The 15,705-nt window shown below is 30.6% G+C and overlaps 5 protein-coding genes across 7 annotated transcripts in view; 1 reads left to right on the forward strand and 4 right to left on the reverse strand.

Annotated features, from left to right (window-relative positions):
- The window catches only part of LOC118064393 (circadian regulator timeout), a 138,781-nt gene extending 134,084 nt beyond the window's left edge, over positions 1 to 4,697 (forward strand). Inside the window, exons 14-21 of one of the 2 annotated variants that reach the window (XM_035078946.1) lie at positions 264 to 329; positions 421 to 520; positions 658 to 856; positions 962 to 1,199; positions 1,402 to 1,502; positions 2,838 to 2,937; positions 3,091 to 3,225; positions 3,365 to 4,697. In XM_035078946.1, the coding sequence (XP_034934837.1) occupies positions 264 to 329; positions 421 to 520; positions 658 to 856; positions 962 to 1,199; positions 1,402 to 1,502; positions 2,838 to 2,937; positions 3,091 to 3,225; positions 3,365 to 3,969 (1,544 nt within the window). In that variant the 3' untranslated portion in view covers positions 3,970 to 4,697. The remainder of the gene's footprint in view (positions 1 to 263; positions 330 to 420; positions 521 to 657; positions 857 to 961; positions 1,200 to 1,401; positions 1,503 to 2,837; positions 2,938 to 3,090; positions 3,226 to 3,364) is intronic. The other variant, XM_035078947.1, reaches the window with a different exon arrangement.
- Positions 4,538 to 6,186, reverse strand: LOC118064396 (uncharacterized). Of its 2 annotated transcripts, XM_035078950.1 has the most exons (4): positions 6,025 to 6,186; positions 5,800 to 5,931; positions 4,926 to 5,714; positions 4,538 to 4,651 (listed from the first exon to the last, which is right to left on the reverse strand). In XM_035078950.1, exons 1-3 carry the CDS (start codon positions 6,107 to 6,109, stop codon positions 4,954 to 4,956), a joined length of 978 nt encoding a protein of 325 aa, XP_034934841.1. In that variant the 5' UTR covers positions 6,110 to 6,186; the 3' UTR covers positions 4,538 to 4,651; positions 4,926 to 4,953. The 2 variants fall into 2 exon arrangements, with proteins under 2 accessions (XP_034934841.1, XP_034934840.1); XM_035078949.1 differs by having other exon boundaries at positions 4,538 to 5,714.
- Positions 6,187 to 6,933: 747 nt separating this feature from the next.
- LOC118064395 (uncharacterized) lies at positions 6,934 to 8,839 on the reverse strand. The gene is made up of 5 exons (XM_035078948.1): positions 8,687 to 8,839; positions 8,087 to 8,521; positions 7,599 to 7,937; positions 7,258 to 7,468; positions 6,934 to 7,069 (listed from the first exon to the last, which is right to left on the reverse strand). Exons 1-5 carry the CDS (start codon positions 8,763 to 8,765, stop codon positions 7,003 to 7,005), a joined length of 1,131 nt encoding a protein of 376 aa, XP_034934839.1. The 5' UTR covers positions 8,766 to 8,839; the 3' UTR covers positions 6,934 to 7,002.
- A 1,364-nt stretch (positions 8,840 to 10,203) lies between these two features.
- LOC118064381 (putative protein TPRXL) lies at positions 10,204 to 13,071 on the reverse strand. Its single transcript, XM_035078922.1, has 4 exons — positions 12,803 to 13,071; positions 12,151 to 12,400; positions 11,296 to 11,669; positions 10,204 to 11,138 (listed from the first exon to the last, which is right to left on the reverse strand). Exons 1-4 carry the CDS (start codon positions 12,861 to 12,863, stop codon positions 10,522 to 10,524), a joined length of 1,302 nt encoding a protein of 433 aa, XP_034934813.1. The 5' UTR covers positions 12,864 to 13,071; the 3' UTR covers positions 10,204 to 10,521.
- A 541-nt stretch (positions 13,072 to 13,612) lies between these two features.
- LOC118064335 (uncharacterized) lies at positions 13,613 to 14,813 on the reverse strand. The gene is made up of 3 exons (XM_035078839.1): positions 14,607 to 14,813; positions 14,272 to 14,508; positions 13,613 to 14,149 (listed from the first exon to the last, which is right to left on the reverse strand). Exons 1-3 carry the CDS (start codon positions 14,659 to 14,661, stop codon positions 13,794 to 13,796), a joined length of 648 nt encoding a protein of 215 aa, XP_034934730.1. The 5' UTR covers positions 14,662 to 14,813; the 3' UTR covers positions 13,613 to 13,793.
- Between the last annotated feature and the right edge of the window lie 892 nt (positions 14,814 to 15,705).

The raw sequence follows: 15,705 nt of genomic DNA on the forward strand, positions 1-15,705 counted from the left end.
ACACTTCAAGGTTATCATAAAGCTGTAACATTAACCCTTTGAAACTTATATAACTAGACAAAATTAAAGCAAGAAAGTTAAGCTGTAAAAGTTAAACTGTTTAGTTTACATCCCATAACAATATTTTTTTCCTAGTCCGTGAGATATTTTAGATACTTTTAAAGAGAACAAGTAAATGCTCGGACTAGACGTAGTAGCTCTATAAAATGTGGTCACATATTTAACTGCAGTCACGATTTTATTTTTTGGTATTTTTGTTTCAGTAGTTGAAGATGAAGCAGAAAAACCAAACGAAGAGAACGTGGAAAGTTTCCTTAACAATGAGGATGGTTAGTTGGCTATATTCTGAACTAAATTAGATATTGTTTGACGGATAGTTTTTAGTTTGTACTTCATTATCTGTAATGGATTTAATGGCAGGTGAGGCTGAAGATGACGATGAAGACAATGAAGAGGAAGAAGCTGAACGAGAAGTGCAGTTGGAGGAAACCAATTTTGTATTTATTGATTTTGTTCGAAGGTATTTTCTCTAATAATTACATACTCTCTCATCAAATTTTTCAATCAAAACTCATTATAAGTTATCTTATACTCCTTATGGAGAAAATTTTACAAGTATTTTAGAATAATTATCTATTTCTTTTCTTCTTTTAACAGATTTGCTAATATAAAAGTGGTAAAAGCAATGACAACTTTGCTACAGAATTTTAACGACAATTCAGTAGAACTTAATCATTATATCTTAAAACTGTTGCATCGGATCGCATATGACTGCAAAATGTCAGCAATGATGTTTCAAGCATCGCTATTTCGAGTTTTTCAGAAAATTCTTGATTCAAAACATGCTGAACACAAGGTCAGAACAAGTAATAAAGTCTATTATTGTGTCTGAAACTTTGAACTTAAAACAAGAATCTATGTATAACGTGTCGCCAACACGCGCACTTGTGAAATGTTACAGGAGCTGCAAAAGTTTGCCATCTTCATAATTCGCCAGTTCACGGAAGTAGCTAAAAAAAACCGGAAAGCGTACATGGAGCTGCTCTTCTGGAAGAATACACGCGAGGCTACAGAGATGGTAGAAGGCTATGATGCACCAGATGAAAAGAAAAAAGTTTCCAGTGCCGTCTGGAGTGAAGCTGAAGAAGATGAGCTTCGTACGTTGTTCATGGAACATCAAACAAACAAGTATCCTCAAGGTAAAAATTATTTGCAACTTTTATCCCACTTCTAATAAATGTAAATGAAAATGAATAGCAATGGGCGTTGACAATTTTAAATAAACTTTATTATTTACTTTTTTAAATTTAATTGAAAGACTCTTTTAGAACTTTCATTTATAAAACTACTATTTAAATGAATTAAACTGCAAATTGAAGAATTTAAATGAATTTTTTTTAGACTTGATTGATTGGCTTTTGGAGAATATTATAAGTGAAGATCGAACACGACGTAGTATCATTAAAAAACTCAAGGAGATGCATCTGATCGTAAACTCCAAGGTAATTATTCGTTTGTCAATTACAGAGTTGAATCTAATTAGTTCATACAGTTAGAAGTAATCAGAAGTTTTTTCGTGAGAATAAATGAAAAAAGTATTAAAAAAAAACTCGATATCCCACGGGAAGCAATTGGAACTTTTTCTACGACTGTAGCACATAGTTAAAAATGGCGCTTCATTTTAATCTTTCAACAAACAAGCATGAATTATCATTCTCTGTGGACGGTATCTATAGGTAGAGTTTATAAGAACATTTCCACTATTTTGTCGTCTGGCTAAAAACACGAGTGTTCGAAAACCTTTACTATTTTTATGACTATCAAATCCATTCTTTTTTTTTCTTTCACTCTTGTCTGTTTTCATTTATTCTTTTTACCTGGACTAATCCATGATCGGGTCACGCGCAACCACTGCGTGGTTATCATCTTCTTCCAAGTTATCTCATATCCTCAGAGAAACAAGATCAATGATTTACAGGAGAAAAACTGCCAAAAACAACAAAAATAAGATCTATGAGGATAAGCGAAAATTGTGGAAAATAACATACAGTATTGCAGGTAAAACTAAATAAGTTTTACCACGTCACCAAGAAGAACATATTTCCTATAAAAGAAAACTCAACTGACTCGCAGAAATTGAAAATTCCGTTAAAACAATCCCTCGTGGAATTCCTCATTTAAATTACTTTTTATTTTCTATAGAACGTATTCTAGTTCTTACCATCTACTTATTCTATTAAGCAAAATAAGCTACACTTTACTTCTAACTTTTGCACTTTTTATTTTTGAACTCACTTAACTAAAACAATAGAAGATAAAAAAAATTATTTAAATACTTTAAATATTGTACTCATTATTTTCAATCGTTTAATGCATGAAATTAAAATTGAAAATGGTTTCAAAAAATAAAAAACTGTAGAAATGAATTCTAAAGATAATTCTATTCGGATGCAGTAGAAAATAAATTTTCCAATAAATCCCAAGTCAATAAAACATTAATATTAATCAATGTGACTGTTTATTCAATCTTCATTAGCTGAATAAATTAATTAAATTGCAATTCCAGCACTTTTAATTGTAAATTAAACCTTTACATTGTAATTCTTTCTTTGGTCCCATTGTAGAAAAAGTCATGGTTTTTGCAGTAACTTTTATGCAATCTACTTTTAAAATCTTTTACCTGAAATAATAGTAAGTGGAAACATAACTGCAAGAACAGGAAATAAAAAAGTTTGTGATATACTTAAAGTAACTTGGACGAATTTAAATGTCGCTTAACTATATTTTTTTATTATCTTTTAAATATAATTAGTTTAAAGAAGGATTTATTTTCATAGGCAATCAGGAGTGAAGTGCAAAAACGTCTTCCAAAAGAATGGGGAGAGGAAGAAATTGCTCAATTAAATGAAATGTGGGAAAACGTGAAAGATGATGATGGTAATTTGATTACTTTTTTCCGTCTCTTTTCACTTAATAAATGATGGTAGAGAATTTGAGTCTGTTATAAGTAGATTTGCGAGAGGAATACGATTAGTTTCCCATTGCTACTAAACTCTCATTAAAAACTTACAATGACTTTTAATTGAACAGATCCAGTTGATCTCATTTATGGAGGATTGAGAATAAAGCGACCAAAGCCGAAAATAAAGGAAAAGCTTTTGGAATTAGGGCTGGCGAAAGATAGAAAAGAATTACGAAAAAAACGTAAAAGTAGGCGTGATAACTGTAAGTATATAATATTCTATCTTTCTTTTTGATTATTTATAACAGAAATTAATTAGTAGTTTTTAAGTGTTTTCTCATACTACTCATTATGTTTGCTTTAATGTTTATTGAAGTTTATTTGTATTTTTTTATATTATAGCGAAAGCAAAGAATAACCGATCAGAGGATTCAGATGAAGAAGCTGCATCATTGGAAAAGTCTCACGAAATTGATAGTGATGAAGATGATGCTGATGATGAAAGGGATTCAGCACATTCAGATCTAAAAACACTATTATTTAAAAAATATTATGGTACTGATAGTGATGAAGATGATGAAAGAGTTACAAAAGATTTAAAAGTAGAGACATCATTATCAAATAATCATCATGTAATTAATAATGATGAAAGGATTTCAAAAAATTCAAGCGTAGAAACATCATTGTCGAAAAATCATCGTCTAATTGATAACGATAAAGATGATGATGATGAAGATAATAATAAAAATAATGATAAAGATAATTACGATGATGAAAGAAATTCAGACATAGATACACCATCATTGAAAAAGCGCCGTATAATTGATAGTGATGAAGACAATGATGAAAATAATGATGAAAAGGTTTTGAAAAATTCAGTCGTAGAAACACCATCGTTTAAAAAGCGCCGTGTAATTGATAGTGATGAAGATGATGATGATCAAACGGTTTCAGGAGTATCTGAGTCTAAACAAATCCGTAAAATATCGAGTGACGAGGAGGATTAATTAGTATATATGTGCATTCAATGATTGAATGCTTTTTTCCATTTTACTGATTCAACTTTCACTTTTCTACTTTTCAATATATTATTTTGACACCATATGAAAAAAGGTAGATGTCAATGAACAGTATTCGTTTTTACTAGTAAATAAAAACAAAAAAGTAAACTAGATTATAAAATCATTGAGGTATTACATTCTTTATTGCTTTATTATCTGGCTGAACATTAATCAAAAAATCTCTAACATTGAAGTAAATTGAATTTTATTGAATATTATTTTCGCTTATGTCCACAGCCCACATCAATAAATTTAATTAAGAGTAAATAATGCATTAGAGTATTCGACTAGAATATACTGTCTGATGCTCATTTTTGTTACTACTTATTATTAGGAAAAATACAGAATACTGTTTTTGCGAAAATTATCTTATAAACAACCGTCAAGCGTAAATTGATCAATAATTACTGTCTGTTCATGTAGAAAAATAATAGCTTTTAGATAAATGCATTTTATTACTCATCTCAAAGTTATACTAAAAGTCTCCGAAAGTAATTTATATGTTAGTCATATAATGGATTGATAACATCTTATTATTCTTTAATGGAATTACGATTAACCTGGGAATCACTCAGATTTTTCTTGAGATTTTAGATGATTCATTTATTGAGTTACCTTTTAAAATGACCTATAAAAGTAATTAAGTCATATTTAGCAAAGAATAGCTGTTCATTGTGGATAATTTTATTTTACAGATATCCACAACAGCACAACGATACAGTTGAACTTTTATTGATTCTTCTAAAATAATGACTTAAATTTAGAGTTATTTATTGTTCAGTATGATTATGATTATACATTCATGATGTCAGACATTAGAATCATTTTATGCTCTATACATTCATGTAATAATTAAAAATTAATCAAAAAAATATTCAAGTTAAAAAGTTTTAACAACTTACAATATAATGTTTCAAAATTTTTACACTTTTATTTTTCTTTTTCGAATTTAGTCGCAAATTCTTTAATTAGATCGTTTATTTTACATTCTGGGCATACTGATCGCCGTCGTCTTATTTTGTTTATAGAATCTGCTCTTGTTATGAAGTCATGAACTAAAAACTGATCTTCAATGGGTTCATATTTCTCCTTCTTATCAATATAATTTTTCTCTATTTTACTTTCAGGAATTTTATTTGATTTTTTTTCTTGGCTATTAGCGACTTCATTCAATTTATCGTCTTTTTTTTCAATTTCATTAATTCTATCATCAATTCGTTGTGTCGTTGATACCTCTTTATTATGTCTATCCGTTTTCTCAGAGTTTGGAGTTTGTGGTAATTCAAATATGAGTCTCACTGCACGAATTTCATCATGAACTTTAACTGTTTCAACTGTAATTCCTTCATTTTCAAAGAATTCCGCAAATTCTTCAAGTGAAAAAAGATAATCGCTGATTTTCACCGAGTCATCAAATTTAACTTCAATTACTTTCTTATTTCCTTCAATACTCATTTTTATCAATATTCCTTCTTCATCGAGGTATTTGAATAGCTCGTCAAAGATAGCCACAAAATTTTCAGATTCATATTCATCTTGCATACCTAATTGAAGTTCGTATATGTTCGAGTCTTTTCCAATATCAACTTTAGTTACTGTCAAATATTCATCATCCAGAAATTCTTTAATTTGTTCCATAGTAAAAGGTTCGTAAGATTCTTCATCTGCCACCAAGAGAGTTCCAATTGGTTCTATTGGACAAAAATTGACAGTTACTTATAATATTATTTATACACTTTAAATAATAATGAAAATAAAAACATCAAATAATTATACCAAAAAATGTTGGAAGTTTTTCAATTGATTTTTGATTCAATATTCTGGCGACTTTGGGTACTGTTGATCGTCTCACTGCGTACAAATTTAATACATATACTATTCCATCTTCATCACTGCTTGAACTTTCATCTGGAAATTATTAAATTGAATAATAATTTTAGTTTATGGAGTTTGAAATATTTGTATTTAAAGATTCCCGTTATTAAAATGTTATTGAAATACCTGATTCAAGAGAAACAATAATTGGTGAAGCATTAAGAGTATTAATGAATAACAATAATCCTACTGCAATAACAAATGTCCTCATTTTTATTATCTACAATACAATTGGAATCAAAAATTTGTTTCAAACAACTTCCAAAAATGTACTGTGCAGCAGATATTCAATTGCCGGTTCTTTTATAGCAGCATCATCAAACACATTAATCTCAGGTATTATTTCGCGTCCTACGAACGCGTGATCCTGTAATGTTATTACATAACATCCGCATTTACACGATTGTTGATGCTACAATGAACGTCACATTTTTCGTTGAAATGCAATATTTTCGTTTAGCCGGTTATTATCATCAATTATCATCTACATTATTCGAACTTTTGTGCGCTCATGTTGTAGCCATATTCATCAGCTTAAGTATGATTACATGTATATAAGGCACCGGAAGCATCGACGTAAACTAACTCTGCTCCAACTTGGGAGTAAAGCTACTGTCTGCAATATGTAGTCAAATAATTAAATAATTATAGATCTCCCTCCGTAAACTAAACGATTACACAATAATTGACTTTGTAGTTTGTGAGTGGGTTTTAAATGCTTTGATAAAAACGAAATTACTCTACGCTTGGCCATGACTGAGTTGTTGAAGACTTTTTTCGAGTGAAATCACAGAAATTGTTTTATCAGAAAAAAATGACTGTTCTTAATGAGTAACAACTCAAGTTAAAATAATTATTTTCATCAATTAATGATCAAAGTATTTTTATAATAAGTACAGACAATGCCAAGTGTTCTATGATTTAATTATAAATAAATTCCGTAGAAAAAAAAGGACAAAAAGTTTGAAAAATAATCAGCTTTATTTTTATATAATTGTTTCAGTAAAAATTTCATATTAAAAAAAGTGCTTCATCTAATTTTAATAACATTTATCATAATTACTAATATGAAATACATTTAAAGTTTTTATATTATTCTCTTTTCTACCAGCTGCCTGAAGAAGATTGAGCTGAAGCCTGTGCAGATGATTGGGAGTAAGATCCATGATTACTGAAAGAAAAATTTGATCAACTTTATTAGTTACTGAATCATTTATAAAAAGCATAACTCTTCAATGAGTTAAAAAACTGTTATTCGGTTTTTTCCATTACAAATCATCGTTAGCTGGTAGAATAGCAAAATGTTTTATCTTCAGTCTACTAACTAGATTCAGCTTTTAGTGAAAGAGACCAACTTACCCGCCTCCACATGTATTACATGTTTGCTGGGGTTGATAATGTGGCTGAGGCTGATAATGTGGCTGAGGTTGATACTGTGGCTGAGGTTGATAATGTGGCTGAGGTTGATAATGTGGCTGAGGTGCTGGCCTATAGACAGGTTGTGGTTGATAATGTGGCTGAGGCCTATATTGAGGTTGTTCAACAACAACTACAGGAATGACTCCGACAGCTACATTAAAAAAATGGATACGATTGATATTTGATGACTAAATTGCTTGGAAATAATTAAAGTTAGAAAAGAACTCATCAATAAAATATCTTTAACAATCTAAGATCGAAGAATTGAATGATAAACTTACTTTGAGTAGGGGGATATCCACCACCACCTCCACAGTTTCCTTGACATCCATTACCCTTGTGTTTATTTAACAATTTACTGAGTAAACCACCACCTCCGCAACTTGAGCAGATAGTTCGTCGTCTTCGGACCTTATTAAACTTTCCGGGTTTAACTAACTCTACGTCATTATCTTCGAGAGTTTCATCAAAGTTAATCTTAATCATTTTAGTTTTACCATCCTCTGAAATTTTTTCTATTTTCATTCCACCGTCTTCAAGATCTTTAGCAAGTACATCAAGATCTGATGCTCTCTTTTCATCATCTTCTTCAAGTATCAACAGAATAGTCGCTACGGGCTCTGAAATCAGTATAGTTTAATTATGAAACTATTGATTTCTAAAACCAACAACTCTATATTACAACATTAATTTTTATCAGTACGATAAATCATGTTTTGACTGCAAAAACAAGATTAACTAGTACGTAAACAATAAACAAAACATATACCTAGTATTGATGGATCCATTGAAGTTACTTCATCACTCAATATTTCTTTTGAATTTTCTCCACTAGAATTTTTCACAGCATACAGATTGACGATGAAAACTACACCCAAAGTTGCGTTTTCTTTGTCATCAGTATAAAAAGGCACATCAGTAGTTTCTTTCGGTGGTTCTAATTCCAAAGACAGCGGAACTTTTACATCATCACTGCCAGAAGCTTTTGAAGAGTACTTTTTTTTTTTGAAAATTGATAGGGCTTCATCTTCATCACGGAATGGAGCAGTTACGATTCTTCGAGGTAATTCGAATTCGCTTGAAATAGTTCGTTTCTTTTCTGTTCTAAAATTTCTAAAATCAGCAACTTCAGCATTTTCTAGTGGTGGAAGTAAGTCTGTTGCCAAAGTTGGTACTTCTTGGTTATCAAAATTGCTTACGTTGTCTGAAATGTCAAAAGCGTTAAATTTTTTTTAATTGAAAAATTACAAAACTTCTTTACAATGATTTTTATAATAAAAAATAAAATTAAAAAAAAAATACTAATAAGGAAGTATGATAATAATTTTTAAAATCATTTCAGAGTGATTGAAGGGAGTAAAAATTGTACCTGATTCCGATTCAACAGGCAAACCATTACAACTTGTCAGAAGAATAACAAGAGAACAAAAAGATACGAACTTCCACATCTTGAACCACTAATCACAGCCTCCGGGTATCGAGTAGCCGGATTATACTGCATGAAAAATCTTCGATCTTCCTTCTTTTATAGCTAGATATCTCTACTAGTACACACGATGTGATCCTGTGATGATTGCATAAGCCAAGTAGTGAGTAACAGTATGGTGTCATTGTTTATCCCACAACACATCAATAATCTACATGCAACTTTTTGGATTTTCCCTGGAAAATCCAGATGCAATGAAAACTTGATCGATTTCTTTTAACACAATTAATTGAAACTATGAATAAAGAAGTAGCCACAATAAAAATTACAGAAATAAAAGTAGTTTCTTTGAACACGAATGAGTGAAATTATTCTTAATAATAATTTAAATTCCGACCCTGGGTAATATGTTGTTATTAAACGATTCTGTCTTTTCACGCGGCATTGAAGAAATGATGAGTTGATTAAAAAACAGAAACTAATTTCTTTAACTACTATGACCATCAAATAGCTATTAATTTCATAATTTAACTTTAAAAATAAAAAATTAATTGAGAAGAACGAAATTGCCGTAAATTCAAATTTACACAAATAAAATTGATCATGAATATGAGGAAAAAATATTATCAATAAAATACAACGTTTAAAACAAAGAACATTTTTTCATCAACTGCAGTTGTTCTTGAGAATAAATAATAATTATGTTGATCAACAACTCATCTTCTACAGAATGCGATCTTACTATCTTTAACTCATAGAAACATCGATTATGGTGGCCTGAAACCTTCTTTAGCTCTGTCTGAACGAATCAAGAATGTTAATTTTTTTTATAACCTTGACGATCAGCTTTGATTAAATATAGAGATAGTAATCTGTTCAGAGACAGTTCATTGGCGTCAAAGTTTACAGGAAAAGTTGCATAAGTAGGAAGAGTTTTAATAATTTGATGAATAATTTATTCAGTAGTTTATCAAGTAAATAAATTTTTAGAAAAAATTTGTTAATATGAAAATGTTTTTGAAAAAAAATTATGACATCAATATCGGAAAAATGACGTACAAGTTTGGCAAATCTGATAATCTATAACATTCGAGAATGACCTCTTATGATTCAATATGCACTACTCTACAATTTTCTCGTCAAAAGTTATCAAAGCTAATTTTCTAATCAGAAGTTATCGAGACGTATTTTCAAAGTAGAAGTTACCATTGGGTTTTCCCGAAGCTTCATTAATACAAAAAAAACTAGCTGACATAATAAGATGTAATAAGATACATAAATAATGTATAAAGATAACATTATAGGTAATTATATTCATCAAGAATTGATATATGGCATCATCAAAAGTAATCAATTTTTGTTGCACGCGCAAGAATGTTTTCAATAAAAAATGTGGATGGAATTATCAGTGTCATATGATGATAACATTGATGACCTCTGGAACTTTATTAAAGAGCCATCTCCAAGTTAATTACAGTATTGGGTACATCTATTAACAATGTATGATACATTACCAGTTGATGAGCAATCTTCCCTGGTGTCTTTCAAGAGAACCAAGAAGCCGCTTCTGAGATATTTTCTATGAGCAACCGATAATGCAGGCTCACAACATTCGTATAATTATTTATTTATTGATCAATTCTCTATTATATTACACTTAAAATATATATATTAATAAATTATAACTTTTTATATTATTTAAATATACAAATCTGCTGAATTACATCAATCTTAAGTAATTGTTTAAATATAAAATACTAAATTACTTTGGATAATTCTTATTTAAAATCAAATATATCAACTACAGTATCAGTTAAATCTGTTAAAAACCTATCAATGGGATTTCTCTGTCGCTTTCTAGATTTATTTCTTTGTTGATCACTTCGCCTATCCTGTGATCCACTTCTCACGAATTCTTTTGGCACGTTATAATCATTTTCACCCTCGGGAAATCTAACAAATGATACAGAACCAGCATTCGCTGTCCCCTGAACATTAGACACTCCAACCGAGTGGCTAATAACTTCTCCTCGAGAACTTTGTCCTCGATTTTCTGAAATTGAAGTACCCTGAGATTCTCCATTACTTGCAGAACTAGCAGATATTGCACTAGAGCTAAAACTAGCTTGAGTTTTGCCATTAGATTGTTGCCCAACTGCTGCGGCTGCTCCTTGAGCATGACTTTGAGCATCGCCTGTTGTATGAACTCGATTATTCGTCCAAGAAGATGGCCTACCTGACCCAATATTACTTTGGGACGATGATTGACCAACAGAAAAACCTCCAGTGTTTGAAGATGAACTTGAAGAAGCAGAAGCTCCCAAAATTTGAAGGGATGGATTATTTTCTTGGGAATGTTGTGACCAAGGACTTGATGTTGACGTAAATCGTTGATCTATGGCCCAATTTTGTTCATTTTTATTACAAGAATTGTTAATAGCTAGAAATATTTTAAATAATTTAATTCATATTTGAGTGTATAAAAAAAGGAGAACACCATGCAAATATGATTTTGTAAAGATTAAATAATGTTAAAATGATTTATTAATTACATTCAGTTGAATAATTGGGACGAATATTTATCCATGAAGGCTTCTCGCGTTGATGACCTTGGCCATGATGAGCCGCCAATGCCGTTGCTTCAGCAGCAGACGAGGTCTGGTAGTTTCCTGCACTCGAAGATGCACTAGAAGATACCGATGAGTGAGGGGAACCAACGCTTGAGTGGGCCCCGGTAATTGCCTGGTTATTGACTACTTTTCCATGAGCCGTAGAGGTAGCTTGGCCAAGAGTAAAAGAGTTACTATTGGCTTTAGAATTGCCTCCGAAAATTGGATGATTTAGATTAAAAGCATTTGCGTCTGATGCTGAAATGCCAGACAACCCAGCTGAAAATGAAGTTGATTGACTTGCAGAAATGCCAGAGCTGAAATTTGTAAATCAAAATTTATTTTAATTGGTGCTGGATCAAAAAAAATATCAATTTCTTTATCAAATTATGACTATACTGTACAAACACTTGTATACACAATTCTGTTATCAATATGATAGAATTTGTGAAAATAAAATTGATACTGTGAGTAATGCGGTGAGTTATTCTTATTGAAAAATACTGGAAATTTTTTTTTAAAAGAAAAATATTATTATTTATAAGCTGAATCATTTTGTAAAAAATAATTGTTAATTTCTTGTCTCAATATTTTTTAATGGTATTGATTGACATGAAAAATTAACTTTAAAAGTTGTTTCATTTCACTTGGAGATATAATCACTCATCGAGCAGTTACTCATCAATAATGTGAAAATTATGAACTGACAATGTGAGAAAACGTGTGTCTTTGGTGCAGATAAAAAACCACTCCTAACAGATGATTGAAATGTCTGGATAAATATCATTAATCATTCACCTGCCGTTTCTAAAGGGGCTGGAGCTGCTACTTTGACTCTGAGATAAACTGATTCCCTCGTTATTACTACCAACACTGAGGGAATGAGTATTACTTGATCCTGCGTTCAGAGTAAAGCTTGCTGAAAATGGTAGAAATCTTGCTTGAGGTGTATTTGAATTTTGATCCTCTGTTCTACTTGCTTTCGAAATTAATTCTGGCGGTGTGTTCCATCGTCTCTCATAATTTGGATCAAAATAAATCCGATCATCTAGAATGCAATCAACACTTTGTGAGCAGAAAAATAAGATATGAATATACGTCAAAGTGTAAATAAAGAAAGAGTTATCGTCTAATAAATCTAATGATTAACCCTGAGTCTTTGACTTGTGTGTTCATCACTTCGTCTACTACATGCAAAATTGACCTCGAAATTAATACGAGAGTTTGAATGATTTATCGTTTTTTTAAATATCAATTCAAGGTACTGCTAATTGTGATTAAAAGACTTAGAAAATTTTAATGAAATGTCTAATAATTGATTTATTTTGATGACTGTTTTCAATAAGATTTGTTTTCTGATATAAACTTTCTTTTTTCACTTTGTTACTTTTCCAAACACAATGTATTTGAACATCAGTTACGTCATTCACACACTAATTTCACAGCTCACCTACGGCCCATGTAAATTCCAAAAAAAATAAAAAATAGATAAATAACGTGCACTTTGCCATGGCGATTGACAAGCATCTGGTGCTTCATGACGATGCTTCGCCCTTTTTTAACAACTAAACCTGACCTTAGAATCTTTATTAACATGCACATAGCGTACTTGTAGCCGCAACTCGGTTTTACCCGAGTGATCCGAGAAGCTCAATAGAATTGGTGAAATCGAAATGCTTGATGCTTATTCAATTAATTTTATAACTACAAAAAAAATATACTTGAAAAATTTATAAATAATATTCAAAAGTAACTAAGTTAATGAAAAAAAAAAGTTATTTATTAATTATAAATAAAGTTTGTTGCAGATTAGAATCAATGATTGAGATAAATTGATGAGGGCAATAAGACATACACACAAGACACGATTAAAGACGAGGTCCTTGGAAAAACCCACTACGTTTCAGTTATGATTGCTTCAATGCTATATTAGTGGCATAAAAACTTAAATCTTGAATTCAAGGGTTCATAAATTTCTCTGAATGACAAAGGCTTTTTTCTAAGAAGTTGGTTTATACAGTTTAATTTAATAAGAACTTCCCATGGATAAGGATTTTGAACAACTATTTCGTGGGCTAAGTTGTTATCTTTTGATGTTTTCTTTAATAAAATTAATTTAAAAAATACATCCAATTGTATGAAACTAGCTATTAATACTAAGATTTTTTTAAAAGTTAAAATAAGTTTAAGATACTTTTCACATGGTAACTAATAGCATGTTTATTATCTAAATTTTACATTGAATTTAACAGTAGTTAATCGAAACATAATACATTGATTCAGTCTTATAAAAAATGACAATAAAATAAAGTCGGAAGAAATAAAATGTTCAAGGACATCGAATTTCAATCCAGACCACATGACATAAAGGAATATAACACTAGTGTTAATTTCTTCATTGATTATTCATCTCACAAGTCCAATTGAATTTTATTTACTACCTATTCTGCATTGCGAATTTTGTCATTCAAACTTAAGTTACTTTTATTATCGTCGCTACTATTTGGAATTGTTGACTGGTCTATTGGGTTTTCAGATGTCGTCATCATAGTAGATTGTTCACTCTTTGTAGGAGCAATTGTCTCTGATTTCTTATCCTCCACTGGTTTGACTGAGGCCGTAGACTGTGCTACATTTTTGAGTGCATAATCGATAGTCGATGGTAGAGTGGTTGTGAAAATTACAGAGGGAACGATAAGTTTCCTTTCGTGAACTATTTCCTGGGACTTGGATAAAGAGGTTGAATTTTTTATTTCAGATGATTCTTCATTGTTGCATAATGGAGATCGACAAGTACCTGCAGTTGAGAATTATCAATATTAAGATCATTAATTGGATCAAGTATATCATTAGAGAAATATAAAAACTATAAAAAAAAGACTCAATTTTTTAATAAGTAAAATTTTGAAATTTAATTACTGTGGAGAATCTTCTTCATCAATTCATAAATCTCTTTTTGAGATCTTTCCAAATTCTCAATTCGTCGTTTTAATAGTTCGATTTCGTTCTCATCAAATTCAACGTTGCGGAAAAGCCGATTCATTGGTGGAATAGAGGGGAATGACCACGAAGGTTGAATGCTAATCTCATCTTTGGTTTTCGGATCTTCTATTGCTGACGGATGAGTTGCTCTCACTCCATTCATTACTGGAATTCCTGTAATATTCAGATAAATATTTCGTCAAGTTTAATCATGCTCTTTATATTATCAGTAAACAAAAGCAGCGTTATAATTATCGCATGAATAATCTCACCGTGAACTCCACTACAAAAAGCAATTATTCCTAGAGCAATCACAAATCGGATCATTTTTATAATTTTCTAATATTCTCACAATATCACGACTATTTCCCAAAAAAAAGTTAGAAGCCAGCGAACGATTTATTTCTTACTGAGCTCCAGATTACCATGAACTGGTTTATATAGGGAGCATATCTGGTCCTGTGCACCTATTGGAGATGTACAGAAAAGCCATTAGGCTAACGAGCATTTTTATCTACTGTCTCTATCCAACCTAGTCCAATCTTCGTGTTAGTGTATTGTTTCTTTTATACCTTTCTTCTTTTTTTAAATTTTCCTCAATGTGCCTTAAAAAACTGGTAAGGCTTCATTGTCCTTAAAAGTATAGACTCTCTATATATATATATATCTTTTAACAATATTCTCGAAAATGAAGAGTGCTTTAGAAAATTGTTGACCCTTCAAAAAGTGACAAAAAAAGAAAAGAAGTAGAAAAAGAAGAAAATATTATTGCCAGGTCAAAAATTCTAAAGAATATTTCTAAAAACGTAAATCCCGGTCACGTCATTATATTTTACTTGATTTAAATATTCTTCTTAGTAATCAATCACTCGCATCCAAGCATATCAATTATCTTACAATCGTAGAAACGATGAAAATTATGAAAACATATATTTAAATGATTTACGTATTTCTGATTTTATTGTTATGAGGAGAAAGAAATACGTTTTGCAGTCATAGATATCGTTATCGATTATCTCGTTTTAACCAGGATGCACGACTATCAGGCTCTTGATTTACCTATGTAGCTTCATCATTTAACAATTAAATGAATAATCATGAGAAGTATTTACCATCTAATAAAAGACTCGTGTATTGTTATTTTATCTATCTGATACATCCGATAGATTTTTTCTCACTTTTAAAATTCTTATAACTCTCTAAATTTTTTTAAGATGACCTTGACAATCATCTTCATAAGTATTTAAATTGGGTATTTTCCCATGAACTTAATGACGCTGATGCGTAGTAAGAATAAACCTGAAATTTGTTTTTCAAGAGTAAATGAATATTCGTTAAATGCAAACATAAATATTATTCTACAACGAAAAC

This window comes from Chelonus insularis, unplaced genomic scaffold (assembly GCF_013357705.1).
Source record: "Chelonus insularis isolate UGA/USDA-ARS -01 unplaced genomic scaffold, ASM1335770v1 contig_17_pilon, whole genome shotgun sequence".
NCBI lineage: Eukaryota > Metazoa > Arthropoda > Insecta > Hymenoptera > Braconidae > Chelonus > Chelonus insularis.

Excerpts from the sequence above, each read along its gene's own strand:
- LOC118064381 (XM_035078922.1), bottom strand. The coding sequence starts at position 12,863 with ATGGCAAAGTGCACGTTATTTATCTATTTTTTATTTTTTTTGGAATTT. Across the intron at positions 12,401-12,802 it reads GGAATTTACATGGGCCGTAG|ATGATCGGATTTATTTTGAT; the intron begins GTGAGCTGTGAA and ends ATTGCATTCTAG. Across the intron at positions 11,670-12,150 it reads AGCCCCTTTAGAAACGGCAG|CTCTGGCATTTCTGCAAGTC; the intron begins GTGAATGATTAA and ends TACAAATTTCAG.
- LOC118064395 (XM_035078948.1), bottom strand. The coding sequence starts at position 8,765 with ATGTGGAAGTTCGTATCTTTTTGTTCTCTTGTTATTCTTCTGACAAGT. Across the intron at positions 8,522-8,686 it reads GCCTGTTGAATCGGAATCAG|ACAACGTAAGCAATTTTGAT; the intron begins GTACAATTTTTA and ends TTGACATTTCAG. Across the intron at positions 7,469-7,598 it reads TGGATATCCCCCTACTCAAA|CTGTCGGAGTCATTCCTGTA; the intron begins GTAAGTTTATCA and ends TTTTTAATGTAG.
- LOC118064335 (XM_035078839.1), bottom strand. The coding sequence starts at position 14,661 with ATGATCCGATTTGTGATTGCTCTAGGAATAATTGCTTTTTGTAGTGGA. Across the intron at positions 14,509-14,606 it reads TTTTTGTAGTGGAGTTCACG|GAATTCCAGTAATGAATGGA; the intron begins GTGAGATTATTC and ends TGAATATTACAG. Across the intron at positions 14,150-14,271 it reads GATGAAGAAGATTCTCCACA|GTACTTGTCGATCTCCATTA; the intron begins GTAATTAAATTT and ends TCTCAACTGCAG.
- LOC118064396 (XM_035078950.1), bottom strand. The coding sequence starts at position 6,109 with ATGAGGACATTTGTTATTGCAGTAGGATTATTGTTATTCATTAATACT. Across the intron at positions 5,932-6,024 it reads TATTGTTTCTCTTGAATCAG|ATGAAAGTTCAAGCAGTGAT; the intron begins GTATTTCAATAA and ends AATAATTTCCAG. Across the intron at positions 5,715-5,799 it reads AAAACTTCCAACATTTTTTG|AACCAATTGGAACTCTCTTG; the intron begins GTATAATTATTT and ends TTTGTCCAATAG.